At 39.2% G+C, this 23,453-nt stretch overlaps 2 protein-coding genes across 2 annotated transcripts; both read right to left on the reverse strand.

Annotated features, from left to right (window-relative positions):
* Positions 1-4,400: 4,400 nt before the first annotated feature.
* Positions 4,401-13,625, reverse strand: LOC117503522 (cholesterol 24-hydroxylase-like). The gene is made up of 15 exons (XM_034162786.1): positions 13,421-13,625; positions 13,253-13,330; positions 12,856-12,937; positions 12,605-12,678; positions 10,844-10,930; positions 10,504-10,642; positions 9,521-9,628; positions 9,271-9,433; positions 8,986-9,051; positions 8,466-8,538; positions 8,304-8,388; positions 7,489-7,599; positions 4,941-5,029; positions 4,784-4,850; positions 4,401-4,702 (listed from the first exon to the last, which is right to left on the reverse strand). Exons 1-15 carry the CDS (start codon positions 13,567-13,569, stop codon positions 4,562-4,564), a joined length of 1,512 nt encoding a protein of 503 aa, XP_034018677.1. The 5' UTR covers positions 13,570-13,625; the 3' UTR covers positions 4,401-4,561.
* Positions 13,626-16,503: 2,878 nt separating this feature from the next.
* LOC117503519 (cholesterol 24-hydroxylase-like) lies at positions 16,504-23,054 on the reverse strand. Its single transcript, XM_034162781.1, has 15 exons — positions 22,853-23,054; positions 22,686-22,763; positions 22,311-22,392; positions 22,064-22,137; positions 21,628-21,714; positions 21,289-21,427; positions 20,514-20,624; positions 20,263-20,425; positions 19,975-20,040; positions 19,410-19,482; positions 19,248-19,332; positions 18,418-18,528; positions 17,470-17,558; positions 17,279-17,345; positions 16,504-17,197 (listed from the first exon to the last, which is right to left on the reverse strand). The coding sequence occupies exons 1-15, from the start codon at positions 22,999-23,001 to the stop codon at positions 17,057-17,059; spliced, it is 1,515 nt and encodes a 504-aa protein (XP_034018672.1). The 5' UTR covers positions 23,002-23,054; the 3' UTR covers positions 16,504-17,056.
* Positions 23,055-23,453: the final 399 nt, after the last annotated feature.

Raw genomic sequence — 23,453 nt, forward strand, 5'->3', positions numbered from 1 at the left:
AATTTATTAAAAACACAAAAGTAAGTAATCACACCAAAGTATTCACAGCCTTTTCCATGAAACTCAAAATTGAGCTCAGGTGCATCCTGTTTCCACTGATCATCCTTGAGCTGTTTCTACAGCTTAATTGAAGTCCACCTGGGGTAAAATCAGTTGGAAAGACACACTCAGAGCACAGACCAAGCATGAAGTCAAAGGAATTGTCTGTAGACCTCTGAGACAGGATTGTTTTGAGGCACAAATCTCGGGAAGGGTACAGAAACATTTCTGCTGCTTTGAAGGTCCCAATGAGCACAGTGGCCTCCATCATCTGTAAATGGAACATAAATAGAACGCAGGACTTCACATGTATGAATGCTTACAGTTCTCCTCAGATGTACTTTCTCCAGTTTTAATTTCTGCAATTTTCTAACACTGAGTAGCTCACCTAACACCCACACATGATACTGCACACATGGGCCCTCAAACATTACAAAATTGCACTCGATTCAAGTGGTCGGATAGAAAGAAAAACTTTCACTGATGTAATGAAGGAATCTTATATGTTTCTGAAATTTCTTAATTATTCTCTGTTGAATTGTAATGAAAATGTCTGTAAAGTTGGCATCACAACAGAATCATTATCAGCTATTAATATCATAAGACATTTTCTCTCAAATGTGATTAATAGATGACAACTAAGTAATGAGTGGTTACATCCTTTACTCTATTGATTTACATATAAATATGTAAAATAATTGAACTCCCAGTTATCATGACCTTTGATATATGTAGAATGTCATCCATTGAAAATACTAGTCAACGGCATCAACATTGTGCATGTCACTCGTATTACGAGTAAATATGTAATAAGTAGGGATGCGCCAATCCCAATACCAGTATCGGGTATTGGCCAGATGCCGAATTCATTTCCTTGTAATCATAAAACGTCTACAATAGTATGACAAGTCAACCTCTCAATGAGGGATTTTCATGGACACACTCTGTAATTTCCGAACTATAAGTCGCTACTTTTTTCATACATTTTGAACACTGCGGCTTAAACAATGATGCAGCTAATTTATGGATTTTTACAGGCTCTCATATAATTTATTCATAAATCAAAATACATCCATCAATGCTGTCCATTGATTGGTTGAAAGCTGCAGTCCTCATGCGGAGAAAATTCACAGACGGAGTAAATATAAAGTCTTACCTGTTCGTTTCAGTGGGATTCATCACATACTTAAGAAAAAATGTCCACATAAAGCCTCCTGAGTTTGGAAAACATCATCTGAAAATAGTTTAATTCCTTGTCGTCGCTGAAAAAATTTCCTCCGTGACTTCGGCACTTTGCGTCACAGTTGATCACGGTTTCAACAGCGGAGATCGTCCATCAGGTTGTTGAGTTTCAGCCCTTGGTGTGACTGTCCAGGCCAATGGGAGACCGGCTCGGTTCACTACAGGTGTAATCCGTTTGCGGAACCTCCTTTCCCCGTCCACGGGCTGCACTTTGCGCTTCAAGTTGAAAGAGTCACTGCTCCTCGTATTTGTGTATGTTACCGATACGTATTTAATTGAAAATTTCAAAAATAGTGTGGAGAGTGACAGGCTGTTTATCTCAGTGTCACACATTGTAGATAAAAACAGAAACAGTCTCACAGCTGATAACACAGAGAAGCTGCTTTTCATCAAAAATAATCTGCCCCTCACAGTTTTCAAAAAAGGTTTAGTCCTCACAGACATAAGTAAAATTAGTGATGGACAATTTCAGTTCTGTTACTTGTGTGGTGTTGTATATTTTGTAGTGCGGATGTCCATGGGTTACATTTCAGTGAGATATCTGGCAGTGTCATTAAGAAACACACGATTAATCTTAAAGGATAGTTTGTTGTCATCAAAAAGTGATGTTACATGATTTAAGGGAAATGTTTGTAAATAAAAACAAAGCTAATGATACTGGTAGCAGTTGTGGTATCATTAAGTATTCGTATCAGTACTCGGTATCGACAAGTACCCAAATGTATGTACGCGTACTTGAACTCAGTCTGGAAAAAAGTGGCTTCGGTGTATAGTATTAAGTTGATTTTAACTTAAAATAGCCACAGGAATGAATTATTTGCAACTTAAAACCGATGTTTTGATGTATTATTTTTAATTCTATGATGATTTTACCATGAAATATGATAAAATAGTAAATCGGTGGCCATCTTGGACGCCATCTTGAGTTTCTTAAAAGTATTCTTTTTAGTATGTTGTTCCTGACAGTTTTCTGAACATTTCTTGAAATTTTCAGCTTGTTATAAATTTGTTCTGGGTTTGACTCAAATTTGACTTAATACTCCTAGACTAAGAGGATTTCAGCTAAGACAACCAATCAAGACATAGGAGAGGAGCGGGGCAGCAGGTATTATGAAAAGTGTGCTGAAGCTTTGCAAACATAGTCTCCGCCCACTAAAGGTTGATGTACACTTAAAAATTTTTTTTTTTTTTCTCATGATCGAAGCACCAATTTAATTTTTGCATTAGCCAATTATTTTTATGGCTGTTAAATACTATAACATATTTCTTACAGCTAGATGTTTGGAGTTTAGTGTAAAAATCTACAAAGGCTTTTTTTTTTTTTTTTTTAGATTTGGAAAATTTTCGTAATTTTTTTAGAAAGCTTATGAAATAAGGAATCAAAAAAAAAAAGTTTCCATTTTTTAGGGTTGTTGTGGCCACCATCTGGGATCACCAAAATCAGCATCCTTTAGAAATATGTTCCTTGTGTAATTTCTTTGCAGGTTTTTGGAGATTTGGTAAACCATATATATTTTTTAGAAAGCTTGTGAAATGAGGAATACAAAAAAAACATCATTCTCATTTTTTAAGTTGTTATGGCTGCCATCTTGGATTTCCAAAAATGCTGACCCTCGGAAATAGTCAGGTTCCTTGTGTAATTTTGTTAAAAGTTTTTTGGAGATTTGGTAAAGTACTCTTTTTTAGAAAGCTTATGAATAAGAAATAATATAAAAATCTACATTTTTTAAAGGGTGTTACAGCCACTGAGGAACCTTGCTGAGCCTTGCTGAGCAATGAGCTAGGAGGAAGGAGCGACAGCGGCAGCCTCAGCAGCCATCACAGTACAGATGCAATAAATGCAGCAGAGATTGTCACTCATGCATTGGACTGATAAGTTATTCATGCAGGTGCAGATAGAACCAAAAGACAAACATTTCCTGTATATTTGAATTGTCAATTGTGCTGGTAGCATATGGTCCAAGCAGAGTCTGGTCTGCTTGAGGTTTCTTCCTCAGATCATTCGAGGGAGTTTTTCCTGACCACTATGGCCTGTGTTCTTGCTCTAGTGGTTGGTAAGGTTAGACCTTACTTGTGTGAAGTGCCTTGAGGCAACTTTGTTGTGATTTGGCGCTATATAAATAAAATAACTTGAAACTGAATTGAAAAAGACAAAAAAAAGCAAACAAACAAAAAAAAAGCAAAAAAATAAAAAAACAAACTGGATGCTACACCATCGTCTCCCGCAGACAGACGGATGCCAGGAGCACAGCCACCATCTTGGATTTCCACAATTGGTGACCTTTGGAAATATCAGGTTCCTTGTGTTATTTCATTATGATGTTTTAGAAATTTTGTAAACTATACACTTTTAGAAAGCTTATGAAATAAGGAATGCACAAAACAATGTTTCCTTTTTTTGTTTTGTTTTAAGAAAGGTTCTTATGGCCACCATCTTGGATTGCCAAAATCAACAACCTTTAGAAATGTGCATTTTTGCAGATTTGCTTAATTATATATTTTCAGAAAGCTTATGAAATAATACAAAATAAATAAATAAATAAACATTTCCTTTTTTTCCAAAGGTGGCTGTGGCAACTATCTTGTATTTCCAAAATTGGCGACCTTTGGAAATTAACTTTGCATGTTCTTGACTTCTGGTTATTTGTGAATCAACTTCATAGCACACAGTTAAATAACAACACCATTCTTGGTTTAAGGGTCCTAGCCCCTTTTATAAATTCCAATAAGGATTAATTTTTAAATGACTAATTATAATTAGTAATTATTATGTAATTCCGAATAACTTAATTACAATTACTAATAATTATAATTTAGGGCCATCACATTGGCCCTATACTGCAGCAGCTGGTCTGCTCTGTGTAAGCCTGATCTCATCAGATCTCAGAAGCTAAGCAGTGTGTGGCCTGTTTAGTACTTGGATGGGAGACTTCTTTGGAACGCCAGATGGTATGTATGTTTCTCTGGGTAAAACTGAAGTTGGGTCAGGAAGGGCATCCCGCGTAAAACTTGTGCCAAATAGCAATGCGGATCTGGGTGTATCCGCTGTGGCAACCCCAAATGAAGCAGTAGCAGCCAAAAGGACAACAACAACAATGGCCCTATATTGTAATGCATTTGCAACTAGATTGCAAATATAACCTGCTTTTAAATAAACTATACTATTCTCAGAGGACATCTAGTAAATCTAAACAGCACTGAAAAAAGTGACAACCAATGATGTCTTTTCTGTTTGACATTTAAACATGTTTTGTTTGATGTGGGTGTGTTGCATGGCCATTTATTTCCTTTGTTGGACGGCGCACACCACTCCACTCTTGGGTCTGAGAGAGGCGGATTCCAAGATGTCAAAGGTCTGTCCAGGGACAAGCGTGAACTCGAACCTCTGCAGCAGTTTGGCCATCACCACTTTAGCTTCCATCTGCAATCAGCCCAGCATGCGTTTGTTTCATTTATGACATTCATAAGCATCGACCATTTGTGTTTGTGTGTCACCACCCACCTCAGCAAATGTCTTACCCAGGCAAGAGCGTGGACCGAGAGAAAAGGGGTAGTAGCAGTAATAAGGCCTTGTGCAAACAGAGAATATCATTTAAAAACAGCATTTCCAGTACTGAAATGTGTAAAAACAAAAATGAAACCATGAGAAATGCTTTTACTTTGGAGCATCTGGGTGAAACCTCTCAGGGTCAAATTTGAGCGGGTCCTTGAAGAATTTTTCCATCCTCCCAGTCACAAAGGAGTCAAACTGAATAATCAAACATTTACACCATGTATACAAGGTCTGTCAATAAAGTATAGGTCCTTTTTATTTTTTTCAAAAACTATATGGATTTCATTCATATGTTTTTACGTCAGACATGCTTGAACCCTCGTGCGCATGCGTGAGTTTTTCCACGCCTGTCGGTGACGTCATTCGCCTGTGAGCGCTCCTTGTGGGAGGAGTCGTCCAGCCCCTCGTCGGAATTCCTTTGTCTGAGAAGTTGCTGAGAGACTGGCGCTTTGTTTGATCAAAATTTTTTCTAAACCTGTGAGACACATCGAAGTGGACAAGCTGGTTTTCGGTGAAAATTTTAACGGCTGATGAGAGATTTTGAGGTGATACTGTCACTTTAAGGACTTCCCACGGTGCGAGACATCGCGCAGCGCTCTCAGGTGCCGTCGTCAGCATGTTTCAAGCTGAAAACCTCCACATTTCAGGCTCTATTGATCCAGGACATCGTGAGAGAACAGAGAAGTTTCAGAAGAAGTCGGTTTCAGCATTTTATCCGGATATTCCACTGTTAAAGGAGATTTTTTTAATGAAAGACGTGCGGACGGATTGCAGCGTCGGCTCGCAGCCGCTGCGACGCTCCGCCACAGGAAAAACACCTCTGTTGGAAGCCTTAAGGACAAGTTGGAACATGTCCAGCTGTTAAACAATTTCTCATATACTCACCCCACTGAAAGCCATCAAAAGCTGCCTGGATTTTACAAATGGTTATCAACAAAGAGGTGTTTTTCCTGTGCCGCCACACCGCGCCGGCTGCGTCCCGACGCGCGGACCCATCCGCACGTCTTTCATTAAAAAAATCTCCTTTAACAGTGGAATATCCGGATAAAATGCTGAAACCGACTTCTTCTGAAACTTCTCTGTTCTCTCACGACGTCCTGGATCAATAGAGCCTGAAATGTGGAGGTTTTCAGCTTGAAACAGGCTGACGACGGCACCTGAGAGCACTGCGCGATGTCTCGCTCCGTGGGAAGTCCTTAAAGCAACAGTATCACCTCAAAATCTCTCATCAGCCGTTAAAATTTTCACCGAAAACCAGCTTAATTTTTCAAACTGTGTCCACTTCGATGTGTCTCACAGGTTTAAAAAAATTTTGATCAAACAAAGCGCCAGTCTCTCAGCAACTTCTCAGACAAAGGAATTCCGACGAGGGGCTGGACGACTCCTCCCACAAGGAGTGCTCACAGGCGAATGACTTCACCGACAGGCGTGGAAAAACTCATGCATGCGCACGAGGGTTCAAGCATGTCTGACGTAAAAACATATGAATGAAATCCATATAGTTTTTGAAAAAACTTAAAAAAGACCTATACTTTATTGACAGACCTCGTTAAGTTGTTACAGATTGTTAGAAACACACATATGTACATATATTAACTCATTCATCCATTGACCCAATATGTGTTATGTGTCGGACGCAGCTCGGAGAACCGACCAGCGTTTGAAGGACCCAGTATGAAATAAGCAGAGCACGGTACAAAGGCTAACTGAATTTAATACATAACAGTGATACAAAAAATAACAAAAGAAAGTGCGGTCTGGCGTGGTGCGCTCCCAGCAGCGCTAACGGTCCGGAGCCAGAAGCTGTTCGGACCCAAGGACCCCGCCGACACCCCCCAGGTGGCCGCAACAAACCGAGTCTGTGAAAGAAGGAACCATTATGTGAGTCCACACTCTACACACAGAGAGAACACTTAAAGGTGTACAAACAGCAAACACTTCCTGGCTTGATTACTAATCAGCTTCCCAACCTGCAGGCATGGAACATCCAGTTCACAAAACTCCACTGCAGTGGAAGCCGATACATGACTAACATACAGCTCAATATAATAAGGTGTGAGGGACACCACATTTACTGACTGTATAAATGTTAGTCACAAAATCTAACGTACCTCAGGAAGTGTGCTGACGAGCGTGAGACCTCACCCCCTCCTCTTTCACAGACCGTGCATCAAACCCTGGACGTTCTCTGCATCCACTGATGATGAGATGGCTCCCGAGACGACGATCTCACCCGTCTGATCACAAGGTCGAGTCTCTGGCAAATACACACTGTATACTCCATCTTAAATGCCACCATGTTCCAATCCATATAGATGCACCTCAGCTGTGAGTCCTGACGAGCCGCAGGTGATCAGGGTGAGGTCCTGATAACCTCAGCAACACAGCCACTCAGTCCCAAATGCAAGCCACCTGGAAGGAAAAACAAAAGACAGAAACAAAAAGGCAGCCAGGCCCCCCAGCCATACAACAATATGGATTGTTTGCAAAAAATGTTTGATTCACTGCTCAACATGACAAATTTCTCCTTATAACAAAAGTGATGAATTATTCCTGTAATCTTTGTCTAAGCAGAAACACTGTGCAGACATTTTGGGTTTTAATCCATGATAAATGTTGCATTAAAAGAAAAATGATAATAATAAAGTACTTACAAACATGGTCACTCCTGCTGGAATGTGGATCCCATCGATGACAAGGTCTTTTTGTACCTCTCTATACGTACCAGGAGCTATGGGGTAAATCCTCAGAGTCTCCTTTAGCACCTGGTATGAGGGTTATACATTTGACTGTACATTTATTGATAGCAAGTGATAAAATATATTTTGTATTATTACATTATAATCCAGTAAATGTCTGTTTGGAGAAACTTTTAAGTACATCATTTTATGAAGACATTTTTCTTTGAGATTTAATTATCCTGATTTGACATTCAGCTCTGGATTTATGTTGTTCTTGACTCAGGAGAGGTGATATAGAAACACGTTTCTTATCAACTGTGTGGTAAAAAGTTGTGAAATTTGGGATCTTCACTCAGGACAGTCCTGCCATTTCATGTGTTCATCTCCAGTGCTTTATCATCACCTACAGGTCAAATATGGAGCTAATGCTTACACAGACAACCTGAACCGTATGTCTGCTATTTTAAAAATCACAGAGTTGGATTCCTTGGATCAAGCAGAGTTCAATGATGTCAGTTCCTGCTGTTCTACATTTTCTACCTTATTAGATTTTATGAAAAAGTCTATAAAGGCCACATTTTTTTTTCTTTTTTTTTTCTCTTTTCTCAAACCCCACAACTCTGTATTTATCTCCATTTGATTTTTCCAAGCATTCATCCGTCACAGCCAATTAAAATTGGAGGGGAAGTGGCCCAACACAACGACACACCATTGTGAGGGAGTGGTGAAAAAATTAAAATATATATTTTGACCTGTGGGAGGCACTGTTACATTAAAACTATGTATACCTGAGAGAGGTACACCAGGTTCCCCAGATCATCACAGTTTATGTCCCGTTTCATTCCAATGACATCATCCACCTCTTTCCTCACTCTGACAAATAAAAAAGCTGAATAAGTCACTGTTCAATGTCTCCAGTATCAAAGATTCATCAAGGTATTACATCTTACTTTTCCAGGATATCAGGATGTCTTCCTAGTTCCATGATGCAAAAAGAAAGGAGGTTAGCTGTTGTTTCGTGACCTAAAAGAATCAAAAATAATAGTTAACTAAAGAGCCACAAAGAAAATAACTATTTCTATTTCACAGAAACTGTATTCAAAGTTTTAACATGCCCCCTGTAGCAGGTGCCCTCAATTCCTCAGTGACATTTTGAGAAAGATTGGGCTACACAAAATGGAACGCCGCTCTCCACCAAAAACACATAATCTCTACCAACTACAACCGAAATAAAAGACATTCTCTGAAATAGCGTTCGTCAAAAGCCCAACCAGGAAACAAACTGGTTTAAGAAACAAGAAATTTAGGATTTTTCTCTGTACCCACAGGCCCTTCAAGGAGTTCCAAGACAGTCATACATCACCCTCCAACAGAAATCTGCCTGAATATTTGAATTTAAAAGTCATTAATCTAGACAGAACATTTTTGGCTGATTTTGGATACTTCAACCCACAAAAAGCAAAATCTTACCGGCAAGGAAGAAGGTCACAAAATTGTCCTGCATAAACTCTTCATCTTCTTCTGTCATGCTTTCCTCTACAATGGGAACAAAATGGAATTTAACAAGTAATGTTTTCGAAATATGATATTTCAAAATTATTTACACCCATGAAGACATGCAAATTGAGACCAAGAAACCCAGACACAGCCAACAGTGAAAACTATGCCTCTAAATATCCTGTGTAATTGTGTCTGAACATAGAGTGTTGCAAAACTTTGTGAGCATAGAACACTGATTTATTACAGGACTAAAACCTTCTTCAGCAGTTTTGATGATCTGTGTGAGGATGTCTTTGGGGACGTCCTCCCCATTTCGAATGGCGGTTTGTCTTTCGTCGATCCACTTTGCTCCAGTTGTGCGAAGTAGCCGACAGGCCTTCTTCACTTCCTTAATGAACTGCCAGTTCTTTGGATAGTACTGGAAATGGAACATGCAAAGTTTTTGGATACTTTACAAAACATCAACAGCAGAAACATCGTTTAAAAACTGACAGTGAACTCACACCTCGAATGTGCGATCTCTGATATAGTGAATCCCTGTCAGACATTTTTCAATGGCTTTACAGAAAGCCGATGCATTCTTCAACAGATCTAATTCAACTCCAAAAGCAACCTGAAACACACCATTCACAATTGAAGGAAAAAATTCCTAACAAGCCATGACTCAACATTTTTAAATATGTGACAAATATTTAAATATTTAGATTTCTGAGTTTAAAAAAAAAGATTCTGGTCTCAGATGGTTCAGAATGTAGGGCTAAAGCAAATGTTTGATTCATTTAAAAATAATAATTATGAGATTAAGACATTTTTAAGGCAGAAGAGCCTTAAAAATTATCTCCTGTTTAATCTGTTTGAACTGGTTCAAACAGGTTAAACAGTTTGATTAATTTAAAAATAATAATTATGAGATTAAGAAATTTTTAAGAATATCCACAACTTCCCCAACCACAGTGAAGTAATTTGAAATGACTTGTTTTGACGAAACAACAAATCTAAAGATATCCAGCTGGCAAAACCAGATTATCTCGTGTTTAACCTGTCTGAACCAGTTACCTTTGTTCAGAGTGGTTGAAAACTAATCCAAAAGCTATTACCTGCTTCAAAACCCAATTAAAGTGCCTTAAAAGCTGTTTCAAACTTCCCATCTTTGCTTGATGGACCAAAGATTGATTATTTCTGACCATACTAAAGCCAGTTTAAGATCTCAGTGATGATGTGGAACCATTTCAAGCCACTGGAAACATATCAGGTTTGAAGATGATTGAGAAGGATTCTAAGCAGTTTAAAGGAGCTGATGCTGGACAACCATTTGAAAACCAGTTTATTGCAAGTAAAAAGTAACAACGTGAAATTTGATATAGTGATTTGGTTTGTTTATATTTTCCTATTTTTTGTGGATTTGAGTAATTTCATGTTTCTTGATGAACTTGTCCTTCACTAAAACCCTGGATTTCTTCCTGAAGTACCTTTAACATGGTACAGTACCTTGCAGATGACATCTAGGGTAACACGATTGAACAAGTGAAGCATTGGTGCCTCAGTTTTACATTCAGCCAGTTCTGAAAGTTTTTCCATTAATTTTTGTGCTCTTTCATTGAAGGTACCCATTAGACCTCTGAGATACCTGGAAAAGACGGTAGATACAGCAAAAAATAAATACATGCAACCATCCAGACACTTAATAGATGTAGTCTTTTGTGAACAGGACCTGCAGTCACTTCCAACACTGCACAAAGTAAAACAGGTTATACCACATGCTGTCTCCAACTTTAAAAGTTGTTGCACTTTGACAGTGTGCAAAACATTAAAAAACAAACAAACTCACAGACTGTTGAAGGCAGGGTCCATGATCCTACGTTGTCTGTACCACACTGCATGGTCCCTTACTGTAACCAGGCCATTGCCAAGAAATCTTAAGGATGAAACAAAGTACGAGGGCTGTCAATAAAGTATAGGTCCTTTTTATTCTTTTCAAAAACTATATGGATTTCATTCATATGTTTTTACGTGAGACATGCTTGAACCCTCGTGCGCATGCGTGAGTTTTTCCATGCCTGTCGGTGACGTCAGTCGCCTGTGAGCACTCCTTGTGGGAGGAGTCGTCCAGCCCCTCGTCGGAATTCCTTTGTCTGAGAAGTTGCTGAGAGACTGGCGCTTTGTTTGATCAAAATTTTTTCTAAACCTGTGAGACACATCGAAGTGGACACGATTCGAAAAATTAAGCTGGTTTTCGGTGAAAATTTTAACGGCTGATGATAGATTTTGAGGTGATACTGTCGCTTTAAGGACTTCCCACGGAGCGAGACGTCGTGCAGCACTCCCAGGCGCCGTTGTCAGCCTGTTTCAAGCTGAAAACCTCCACATTTCAGGCTCTATTGATCCAGGACGTCGTGAGAGAACAGAGAAGTTTCAGAAGAAGTCGGTTTCAGCATTTTATCTGGATATTCCACTGTTAAAGGAGATTTTTTTTAATGAAAGACGTGCGGACAGGTCCGCGCATCGGGACGCAGCCGGTGCGGTGCGGCGGCACAGGATAAACACCTCCGTGTTGATAACCATTTGTAAAATCCAGGCGGCTTTTGATGGCTTTCAGTGGAGTGAGTATATGAGAAATTTTTTAACAGCTGGACATGTTCCAACTTGTCCTTAAGGCTTCCAACAGAGGTGTTTTTCCTGTGGCGGAGCGTCGCGGCGGCTGCAAGCCGACGCTGCAATCCGACGCTGCAATCCGCCCGCACGTCTTTCATTAAAAAATCTCCTTTAACAGTGGAATATCCGGATAAAATGCTGAAACCGACTTCTTCTGAAACTTCTCTGTTCTCTCACGACGTCCTGGATCAATAGAGCCTGAAATGTGGAGGTTTTCAGCTTGAAACAGGCTGACGACGGCGCCTCGGAGCGCTGCGCGACGTCCTGCTCAGTGGGAAGTCCTTAAAGCGACAGTATCACCTCAAAATCTCTCATAAGCCGTTAAAATTTTCACCGAAAACCAGCTTAATTTTTCGAACCGTGTCCACTTCGATGTGCCTCACAGGTTTAGAAAAAATTTTGATCAAACAAAGCGCCAGTCTCTCAGCAACTTCTCAGACAAAGGAATTCCGACGAGGGGCTGGACGACTCCTCCCACAAGGAGTGCTCACAGGCGAATGACGTCACCGACAGGCGTGGAAAAACTCACGCATGCGCACGAGGGTTCAAGCATGTCTGACGTAAAAACATATGAATGAAATCCATATAGTTTTTGAAAAAAATAAAAAGGACCTATACTTTATTGACAGCCCTCGTACTTTGAGAAATGGAAGTGTGTCAGAGTTTGGTGCTTTCAAAAGCAAAATAATATAGTAAAGTTAGTGCACAAACACAAAGACCAAACTGCACAAGAATACGGTGTCAAAGCTATTCAAAGCATACTAAGACTTGCCGTCACTAGAGTCAGGAATTTGCACAAATTTGCATCAAATGCAACATCATATGAATAAAATGTATTCTTACTCAATTAGCCTGAACTGATATTATCTGCATCCCTGAGGCATAATACAGAGTAGTAAATGTTGTACAGTTCATCAGACAAAGCCAATGACATCACCTTTGACCAAACAGGTTGAAGAGCCGTTTGTACAGAAATTTATCTTTTGGGTAACTGGGGGACATCAGAATTTCCTGGCAAAAAAAAAAAAAGCCATTGAAAAAGGTTAATATTAAAAAGAATACATATTTTTATTGTATCATCAAGGCAAATATAAATATTTCATAAATCAACAATACTTGGCAATGTTGGGTTTAACTGAATTTAGACCCATATGTAGATATCCACTGTTGTTTAAGTGAGGTATTTACCTTTGTCGTTTCTGGGCAGGTCACAAGCAAAAGAACATGATGCAGCATATTCATCCTGCAAACAGGCCCGTACATCTCAGCCCTGTGCAAAATAATTGATCATGATTATCTCGTAGGTCTCAACACTGGTCCTAGAGACCCGTAACTTTCTATGAGGGCCATATTTATTAAATGTGGGGATCATATCCTGCCCTCTGGGAGCCAGTTGTGCACCTCTCTGTGGGCCAACACACAGCAGCAGTCAAAAGTTGGACCTTGGTCGACCACGAACAAATGGGGAGGCAACTTAGACCACCATTAAATCCAGTTCATTTCCACTTTTTTTATATATATATATATATGTGCAGATGTAAGTATATGTCCAGATTTCTGTGCGTAATAGCGCATCCGTACTTACCATTGCAGGAACTTTTCGTGCACAACTCGTCCACTTTGCATTTCCCTCTTGATCGTTGGGATATGTCCGAGCAAAAAACTGCCATGACGACAAAAACAAGAAAAAGTTACCGATAAAACTGAGGGTGGAAAAAATGCGGTTTGGTGAGCTCGCAGCAGCCCCTCTTACCTGTCTCTGGGTGGTCCCGGTATGTGGTCATACTTCATGTGAATACTTTTAATGTACAAACAGAACGCGACAAACACGATGAAAAACACAATTAAGAGAAATAAAAGCGCCTGAACAGCCCAGCTGGATATTAAGTGAAAGAGTGCCATGTCGAGAAACCCACACGGACTGTGCGCCGCAGGGAACAAGTGTTTGAGATTTTTATGCAAAGTTCACACAGCGCCTCCTTGTGTTCGCTGCCGGCATTGGCCTGAAATGTCACACCAACCATCTGCGTTGGTCAGCCTCATTTGGGCAAGTTTGGGGGTGTAGCGCGAGTGCTGCTTTCCTATTGGTCGTTTAGGACTGGGAAATCTCACTCCAAAATGGAGGCCAGTATGGCCCAATTCATAGCTGGGCCAGTTGTAGGGCTACTGCGCCATCACATCTATTCTTCCTCTTCATCTCCAGCGACTCCATCCTCAGTGTCCATCTCTCAATGTACCCGCATCCCTCTTCTGCACATCCACAAATTATGTCAGTCTCCTTCTGGTCTTCTCTATACATCTCCATCTCTTCTCACACATCTTTGCCACTCTTCGCAGCTGGGCTTCCATGACTTTTTTCATGATGTCATGCTGTAGCTGATCATTTTTATGCCTTTGTAGTTCCTGTAGATTTTCACATTACCCCAGTTGTTAAAAAAAACAAACAATCTGGGCCGGTATACTTCTCCACTCCTCAAGTGTCACAAGTGTTTATCAGTCTTGTTAAAAATTGTGCTGCAACCTCCCTTAAATATCTCCAAGCATCCATCCACTGGTATGATATCTGGACCTACCACCCTCCTTCTGAGTCCTTTGCACTTCCTCAGTATTGCTCTCTAATTTTCTTCATTCATCTGCTCCTCAAAATACTACCTCCACTTAGTCAACACTCATTTGTCAGGACATCCATCTGTGTCATCAAAGTTTGCTACTCATCCTTTCCATCTTTCTTTCTGTCTGGCCAATTGGCTTTTCTCCTTCATTCATGTTCAACTTCCCGTACAGCGAAAAGTTTACGCTTTGGTCAGGTCGTCCTCAGACAGGATTTTAGCCCCGACGACTACCAAGACAAACTGCTTCTGATTCTAAACTAACCAAGCCTCTGCTGGGGAACTGTTCAAACACATGGTCCAGAATATTTCTCTCTCAATAGGCCGGAAATATTCATCAGTGTGATGTCATTCCAATGCTAGTCTTTATTTACAATTAATTAAAATCTTAATATCCAGAATTGTTTGTAAAAATAAGAAAAAAAAAACATGATATTCTTTTACTCACATTCTAATTAAGCTGGCACCTGAGTTGCAATATGTCTCTCTTTCTCGCTCTCACACAAAAACCCCTAGCCCTAGCCAGCCCCCCTCAGTAAAATTGGTCTCGAACTACCACTGGATTTAGACGAAAAATAATAATAATTTATTAGACGTGTGCCAGTGTGCCCCAGAGTTTTTAATATGGTTAGCCTATGCAGGTTAAATCATCAAGGTGTGACAGAGCCTTAAAGTTGTTATGGCAGTCATCATGGATTTACAAAATTTGTGACCTTTGGAAACATGTTCCTTGTGTAATTTCTGTAAAGGTTTTTGGAGATTTGGTAAATTATATATTTTTATAAAGCTTATGAAATGAGGAATACACAAAACAATGTTTTGTTTTTTTAATGGTGGATGTGTCCACCATCTTGGATTTCAAAATTTGGCGACCTTTGGAAATGAACTTTTCATGTTCTTCACTTCTGGTTATTTGTGGATCAACTTTGTAGGACACAGTTAAATAACACCATTCTTGGTTTAAGGGTCTGAACCTCTTTTACAAATTCCAAGAAGGATTCAATATGTTTTTTTAAATGTTACTAATTATAATTAGTTATTATAATCTGATTACTAATAATTAATTATAATTATGAAAATTATAATTTAGGGCCATCACATTAGTCCTAAATTATATTGTATTTTATGTGCAACTATAACCTCTTTGTTTTTAAATAAACTTTACTTTTGTTAGAGGATAACTAGTAAAACTAAATGGCACTGAAAGAAAGCAGCAACCAATGATGTCTTTTCTGGTTGATATTTAAATATGTTTTGTTTGATGTGTCTGAGTTTATCATTTGTTAAACAAGGAAACTGGGCAAATTTTAGCAACCAATGTCCTAAAGGTACACTGTGTTCTTGGCGCAATCATGACATTTCTCTTACTCCGTTTCAGATTTCATTGCGCACAGTGCCAATGAGTTCTTGGAAGTGCCTAAAAACTGCAAAAAAAAAACAGCACCCATTTGTTCTTTAATATCATTATCAGAATATTAAAGCTAAAGAAAGTTGCATTATTTTAAGGAGTTATTACCGATGAACTGTCAATTGTCATTGAAAATCTGATAATCACTCCCACTGTAAATAATTTTAGTTACAGCGAAGTATTCACACAGTTAGACACTTCTAAAACACACATATATATATATATATATGAACCATCCCTTAGTTATGCTGCTATAGACGTAGACTGCTGGGGGGTTCCCATGATGCACTGTTTCTTTCTCTTTTTGCTCTGTATGCACCAATCTGCATTTAATCATTAGTGATCGATCTCTGCTCCCCTCCACAGCATGTCTTTTTCCTGGTTCTCTCCCTCAGCCCCAACCAGTCCCAGCAGAAGACTGCCCCTCCCTGAGCCTGGTTCTGCTGGAGGTTTCTTCCTGTTAAAAGGGAGTTTTTCCTTCCCACTGTAGCCAAGTGCTTGCTCACAGGGGGTCGTTTTGACCGTTGGGGTTTTACATAATTATTGTATGGCCTTGCCTTACAATATAAAGCGCCTTGGGGCAACTGTTTGTTGTGATTTGGCTCTGTATAAAAAAATTGATTGAATTGATTGATTGATATATATATATATATATATATATATATATATATATATATATATATATATATATATATATATATATATATATATATATGTGTGTGTGTGTGAGAGAGAGAATAATGTTTGGACATTTTAAGTTGGTATTCCACTGATGGGAAAAAAAAACCATATGAAACACGATATAGAATATAATTGGTGTGGAATTTGGGGCGTTTATTAGCAAACATGAAACATAGTATTCATAATAGTGTGTTCATTAACGTGTAATTACCTGCAACAAGAAGTCAAAGTGTTTTCATAAGCTTAGAATGAACCCTTTATATATATTAACTGGAGCTGGCCCTGTCATGGATGCTGCCATACTGGACCACCATGTTGGTAGAGTAGCTCAACAGGGACATATACACATACCATGGTATTCACATTTTGAAGCAAAAGACTGGAAGACTGAAGAAAAAAAGAATCAGTGGTTGGTCCCCTATACACAGTCTTCTGGTTGCTAGTGAACCCTCGTTTTTGTCAAATGGAGGCTTCCGTATCACAAGAGAAGGCAAGAGAATATGAGTCCCAGTCACCAAATAAGAGAAAACATGAAGGGAAACAATACTGTGACCAGCGACAGCATAATGCAATCTGCAACCTCACCACTAGATGGCACTAAACCCTACATAAGGTACTCCAGCTTTAAGTTCAAAACTCCATTTCCCCAAAAGCGTCAATAGTTTCTTTTCTATGACGTTGCTATGGCCATTTATTTCCTTTGTTGGACAGTGCACACCACTCCGCTCTTGGGTCTGAGAGTGCCGGTGTCCAAGATGTCAAAGGTCTGTCCCGGGACGAGCGTGAACTCAAACCTCTGCAGCAGTTTGGCCATCACCACTTTAGCTTCCATCTGCAATCAGCCCAGCACGCATTAGTTTCATTTAGCACATTTATAAGCATTGATCATTTGTGTTTGCGTGTCGCCACCCACCTCAGCAAAGGTCTTGCCCAGGCAGGAGCGTGGACCGAGAGCAAAGGGGTAGTAGCAATAATAAGGCCTTGTACCAACAGAGAGTATCATTTAAAAACAGCATTTCCAGTCATGTGCTGCAGTAATCAGCACTGAAATGTATATAAAAAAAAAGCAACAATTAAACCATGAGAAATGTTTTTACTGCTTACTTCAGAGCATCTGGGTGAAACCTGTCAGGATCAAACTTGAGCGGGTCCTTGAAGAATTTTTCCATCCTCCCAGTCACATAGGAGTCAAACTGAATTATAAAACAGACAAAATTTGATATATGTATAAAATGGACAAACTGAATTATATGCATGTAACAGATTAGCTACAGTCAGGAGGCCCCGAATGATCTATGGGGAATTCCCAGCACCAATTAGGCTTACGTATTTCCTCGATTAAACGCCTGACCGTCAACCTGCCTCATTTAATGACTGGGTAAAAACATCATCTAAATAAAATAAGCGCCACCCTTAAATAAGCACAGGCATTATGTGCATTCAAAAGATTACATTTAGCCCAGTCATTCTGTTTTCTAAATCGGCTACGGCGCAGTGCCTTAAAATGCTAAAGCCTAGTTTATGCTTCTGCAACTCTGTAACTCCGTGGCCATGCAGTGACATCAACGTGCACGTGACCCTTTTAAAGTTCTCCGTCGCATCTTTATGCAATTTACAGCAGGAACAGTGGCTTTTTCTGGATTAATTTGTCCCTCAATGAGCTCCACTTCTTTATACAATCATCAACCTCCAAACCAACAATACAGTACATATAATTCCCTCCATGACTTGCGGGTCATTTGAGCATCTTTTTCTGACTTCTTATTGTAAAGTAAGTTATATATGCAGACTTTTGTGCCAAACGTATTTGATCCATGATTGAAATGTAATCGGTGGGGACACTGCAAAAACTATTAAAAATATGACGGGAGAGGAAGGAGTGAAAATGTAAAAGTGACAAATCACAAATCACTGCTAAACATGACAATTTTCACTTTGTAACAAAAGTGATGAATTGTTCCGATAATCTTTGTAAGTGGAAACACTGTGGAGGCCTTTTGGGTTTTGATCCATGATAAATTTTGCATTAAAAGAAAAATATAAAGTACTTACAAACATGGTCACTCCTGCTGGAATGTGGATCCCATCAATGACAAGGTCTTTTTGTACCTGTCTAGACGTACCAGGAGCTGTTGGGTAAATCCTCAGCGTCTCCTTTAGCACCTGGTGTGAGGGTTATACATTTTACTGTACAATGACTGATAGCATTTTTCAAAATATATTTAGTATGATCAGAATCAGAATCAGATTTGAATTTATTGTCAAGTAAGTTCACACATAAAAGGAATTTGATCTGGTGTACTGGTGCATAAACAATAAGAAAAACAAAAGAAAAACTCTTCTGTAAGAAGTAAAAGAGTCAAATAGGCAAAGATGTGCTTACACAGACAACTTGAACCATATGTCCGTGAATTTAAAAATCACAGGATTGAATTCCTTGGATCAAGCAGAGTTCAATGACGTCAATTCCTGCTGTTCTACATTTTCCAACTTATTAGACTTTATGAAAAAGTCTATAAATATTACAAAAGCCACTTTTTTCTAATCTTCCAAGAAAACTGGCACAGTTGCTCTTTAGCTCAAACCTCACAACTCTGTCTTTATCTCCATTTGATTTTTCCAAGCATTCATCCGTCACAGCCAATTAAATTTGGAGGGGAAGTGGCCCAACAGGAAGACAGTTCATATCTCAGCAGTACTTTGAAGCATTCCAACCAAATTTGGCACATATGTTTGACACACCATTGCGAGGGAGAAGTGAAAAAATTATATATATATGTGTGTGTGTGTGTGTGTGTGTGTGTGTGTGTGTGTGTGTGTGTGTGTGTGTGTGTGTGTGTGTGTGTGTGTGTATTATACTGTTACATTAAAAATATGTATACCTGAGAGAGGTACACCAAGTTCCCCAGATCGTCATAATTTATGTCCCGTTTCATTCCAATGACATCATCCACCTCTTTCCTCACTCTGACAAATAAAACAGCTGAATAAGTCACTGTTCAATGTCTCCAGTATCAAACATTCATCAAGGTATTACATCTTACTTTTCCAGGATATCAGGATGTCTTCCTAGTTCCATGATGCAAAAAGAAAGGAGGTTAGCTGTTGTTTCTTGACCTAAAAGAATAAAAAATAATAGTTAACTAAAGAGCCACAAATAAAATAATTATTTCTGATTTTTGCGGAGACTGTATTCAAAGTTTTAACACGCCACCTGTAGCAGGCGCCCTCAACTCCACACTGAAACTTTGAGAAGGGCTGGGCTGCACAAAATGGACAATATCTCCACTCTCCACCAAAAACACATAATCTCTACCAACTACAACCCAAATAAAAGACACTCTCTGAAATAGTTTTAGTCAAAATGAAGCCCAATTTTTGCCCTCAACTAATGAACCCTCACAGAGGCCCCTGAAAACAAACTGGTTTAAGAACTAAGAAATTTAGGATTTTTCTCTGTACCCCCAGGCCTTTCAGGGAGTCCGAGACAGTCATAAATCACCCTCCAACAGAAATCTGCCTGAATCTTTGAATTTAAAAGTCATTAATCTAGAAACAACACTTTCACCTGATTTTGGACACTTCAACCCACAACAAGCAAAATCTTACCAGCAATGAAGAAGGTCACAAAATTGTCCAGCATAAACTCTTCATCTTCTTCTGTCATGATTTCCTCTATAATGAGAACAAAATGGAATTTAACAAGTAATGTTTTCAAAATATTCATAATATTTCAAAATTATTTACACCCATGAAGACACGCAAATTGAGACCAAGAAACCCAGACACAGCCAACAGTGAAAACTATGCCTCTACATATCCTGTGTATTGTATCTAAACATGGAGTGCCGCAACACTTTGTGAGCTTAGAACATTGATTTATTACAGGACTAAAACCTTTTGCAGCAGTTTTGATGATCTGTGTGAGGATGTCTTTGGGGACATCCTCCCCATTTTGAATGGCGGTTCGTCTTTCGTTGATCCACTTTACTCCAGTTGTGCGAAGTAGCCGACAGGCCTCCTTCACTTCCTTAATGAACTGCCAGTTCTTTGGATAGTACTGGAAATGAAACATGCAAAGTTTTTGGATACTTTACAAAACATCAACAGCAGAAATATCGATTAAAAAAACAATAGCGCATTCACACCTCAAACGTGAGATCTCTGGCATAGTGAATCATCCCTGTCAGACATTTTTCAATGGCTTTTGGGAAAGGAGACGCCTTCCTCAGCAGGTCTAAATCAACTCCAAAAGCAACCTGAAACACAACAGTCACAATTGAAGGAAAATGTACAAGATTCCTAACAAGCCATGACTCAGCATTTTTAAATATATGACAAAGTGACTGAAGATTTCTGAGTTAAAAAAAAGATTCTGGTCTCAGATGGTTCAGAGTGTAGGGCTAATCCTAAATACGAGATTAAGACATTTTTGAGAATGTCCACAACTTCCCCAACCACAGTGAAGTATTTTCAAATTACTTGTTTTAATGAAACAGCAAATTTAAAGATATCCAGTTGGCAAAACAGATTATCTCCTGTTTAACCTGTTTGAACCAGTTACCTTTGTTCAGAGTGGTTGAAAACTAATCCAAAAGTTATTACCTGCTTTAAAACCCATTTAAATTGCCTTAACAGCTGCTTAAAACGTCCCATCTTTGCTTGGTGGACCAAAGATAACAGGTTTGAAAATGATTGAGAAGGTTTGTAAGCAGTCTAAACAAACTGATGCTGGACAACCATTTGAAAACCAGTTTATTGCAAGTAAAAACTTAAAAAACCTGAAATTTGAGACATACCAATTTGGGTTTGTTTATTTTTTCCTATTTATTGTGGATTGAGTAATTTCATGTTTCTTGATGACCTTGTCCTTCACTAAAACCCTGGATTTCTTTCTGAAGTACTTTAAACATGGTACAGTACCTTGCAGATGACATCTAGGGTAACACAGTTGACCAAGTGAAGCATTGGTGCCTCAGTTTTACATTCAGCCAGTTCTGAAAGTTTTTCCATTAATTTTTCTGCTCTTTCATTGAAGGTATCCATTAGACCTCTGAGATACCTGGAAAAGATGGTAGATACAGCAAAAAATAAATACATGGAACCATCCAGACACTTAATAGATGCAGTCTTTTGTGAACAGGACCTGCAGTCACTTCAAACACTGCACAAAGTGAAACATATTATACCACATGCTGTCTCCAACTTTAAAAGTTGTTGCACTTTGACAGTGTGCAAAAGATTAAAAAACAATAAACTCACAGACTACTGAAGGCAGGGTCCATGATCCGACGTTGTTTGTACCAAACCTCATGGTCCCGTGCTGTAACCAGGCCATTGCCAAGGAACCTTCAGAACAAAACTCAGTACTTTCAGAAAGGGAAGTGTGTCAGAGTTTGGTGCTTTTAAATGCAAAATAACAGTAAAGTTAGTGCACAAACACAATGACCAAACTACACAAAAATACGGTGTCAAAGCTACTCAAAGCATGCCAAGACTTGCCGTCACTAGAGTCAGGAATTTGAATGCACAAATTTGCATCATAATGCAAGCTTTTATACTCACACAATACAACATCATCATATGAATACAGCAAATTCTTACTCGGCCAGCTTGAACTGATATTACCTGCATCCCTGAGGCATAATACAGAGTAATAAATGTTGTACAGTTCATCAGAAAAAGCCAATGACTTCACCTTTGACCAAATAGGTTGAAGAGTCTTTTGTACAGAAATTTATCTTTTGGGTAACTGGGGGACATCAGAATTTCCTGCAAAAGAAGCCATTAAAAAAAGGTGAATATTTAAAAGAATGCTTATGTTTATAGTATCATCAAAGCAAATACAAAAATATGTCATAAACAGTTGGCAGTGTTGAGACCTTTTTTAAACTGAATTTAGACCCATATCTAGATGTCCACCGTTGTTTAATTGAGGTATTTACCTTTGTCGTTTCTGGGCAGGTCACGATCAAAAGAACAAAATGCAGGGCATTCATCCTGCAAACAGGCCCGTACGTCTCAGCCCTGTGGAAAATAATTGATAATTATTATCTCATAGGTCTCAACACTGGTCCTGGAGACCCATAACATTCTATGAGGGCCATATTTATTAAATGTGGGGACCACATCCTGCCCTCGGGCCGCCAGTTGCGCACCTCTCTGTTGGCCAACTGTCAAAAGTTTGTCAAACACATACTCATTATGTAACACGAGCAAAGGGTGTGGCAACGTAGACCACCATTAAGTCCAGTTCATTTCCACTGTTTTACGCGTATATATGTCCAGGTTTCTGTGCGTAATAGCGCATCCGTACTTACCATTGCAGGAACTTTTCGTGCACAACTCGTCCGCTTTGCATTTCCCTCCTGAACGTTGGAATATGTCCGAGCAAAAAACTGCCATGATTAGGAAAACGAGATAAAATTGCTGATAAAACTGAGGGTGAAAAAATGCGGTTTGGTGAGCTCGCAGCAGCCCCTCTTACCTGTCTCTGGGTGGTCCCGGTATGTGGTCATACTTCATGTGAATACTTTTAATGTACAAACAGAACGCGACAAACACGATGAAAAACACAATTAAGAGAAATAAAAGCGCCTGAGCAGCCCAGCTGGATATTAAGTGAAAGAGTGCCATGTCGAGAAACCCACACGGACTGTGCGCCGCAAGTGTTTTGAGATTTTTGTTGTTGTTATTAAAGTCCACACAGCGCCTCCTTGTGTTCGCTGCCGGTATTGGCTTGAAATGTCACATCAACCACCTGCGCCACCACATCTATTGGTCTTCATCTTCATCTCCAGCGACTCCGATCCATCCTCAGCATCCGTCTCTCGATATACCCGGATCCCTCCTCTGCGCATCCACAAATCATGTTAGTCTCCTTCTGGTCTTCTCTATACGTCTCCATCTCTTCTCACACATAATAATTAATAATTCATAATTCATTTTATTGTGTAAAATATTTGTATACATTATTGTATATAACGACACATCATAACAAATCATAACGATAAAAACAGCTATTAACAATTTTCAAATCTGGTGGCATTCATTATACTGTAATACAGATCATAATTTGCTTTAAAAAT

This window comes from Thalassophryne amazonica, chromosome 21 (genome assembly GCF_902500255.1).
Source record: "Thalassophryne amazonica chromosome 21, fThaAma1.1, whole genome shotgun sequence".
NCBI classification, from domain to species: domain Eukaryota; kingdom Metazoa; phylum Chordata; class Actinopteri; order Batrachoidiformes; family Batrachoididae; genus Thalassophryne; species Thalassophryne amazonica.

Bases quoted from the DNA above. Each gene is read 5' to 3' on its own strand.
- LOC117503522 (XM_034162786.1), bottom strand. From the start codon at position 13,569: ATGGCACTCTTTCACTTAATATCCAGCTGGGCTGTTCAGGCGCTTTTA. The intron at 8,539-8,985 runs GTAAGATTTTGC...TGATTCTTTTAG, and splicing joins TGTGACCTTCTTCCTTGCCG to GTCACGAAACAACAGCTAAC. The intron at 4,851-4,940 runs GTAAAAGCATTT...TGTTTGCACAAG, and splicing joins TTTCACCCAGATGCTCCAAA to GCCTTATTACTGCTACTACC.
- LOC117503519 (XM_034162781.1), bottom strand. From the start codon at position 23,001: ATGGCACTCTTTCACTTAATATCCAGCTGGGCTGCTCAGGCGCTTTTA. The intron at 20,041-20,262 runs GTTTTAGTCCTG...TTCTCATTATAG, and splicing joins CATCAAAACTGCTGCAAAAG to AGGAAATCATGACAGAAGAA. The intron at 17,559-18,417 runs GTAAGTACTTTA...TTTATAATTCAG, and splicing joins CAGCAGGAGTGACCATGTTT to TTTGACTCCTATGTGACTGG.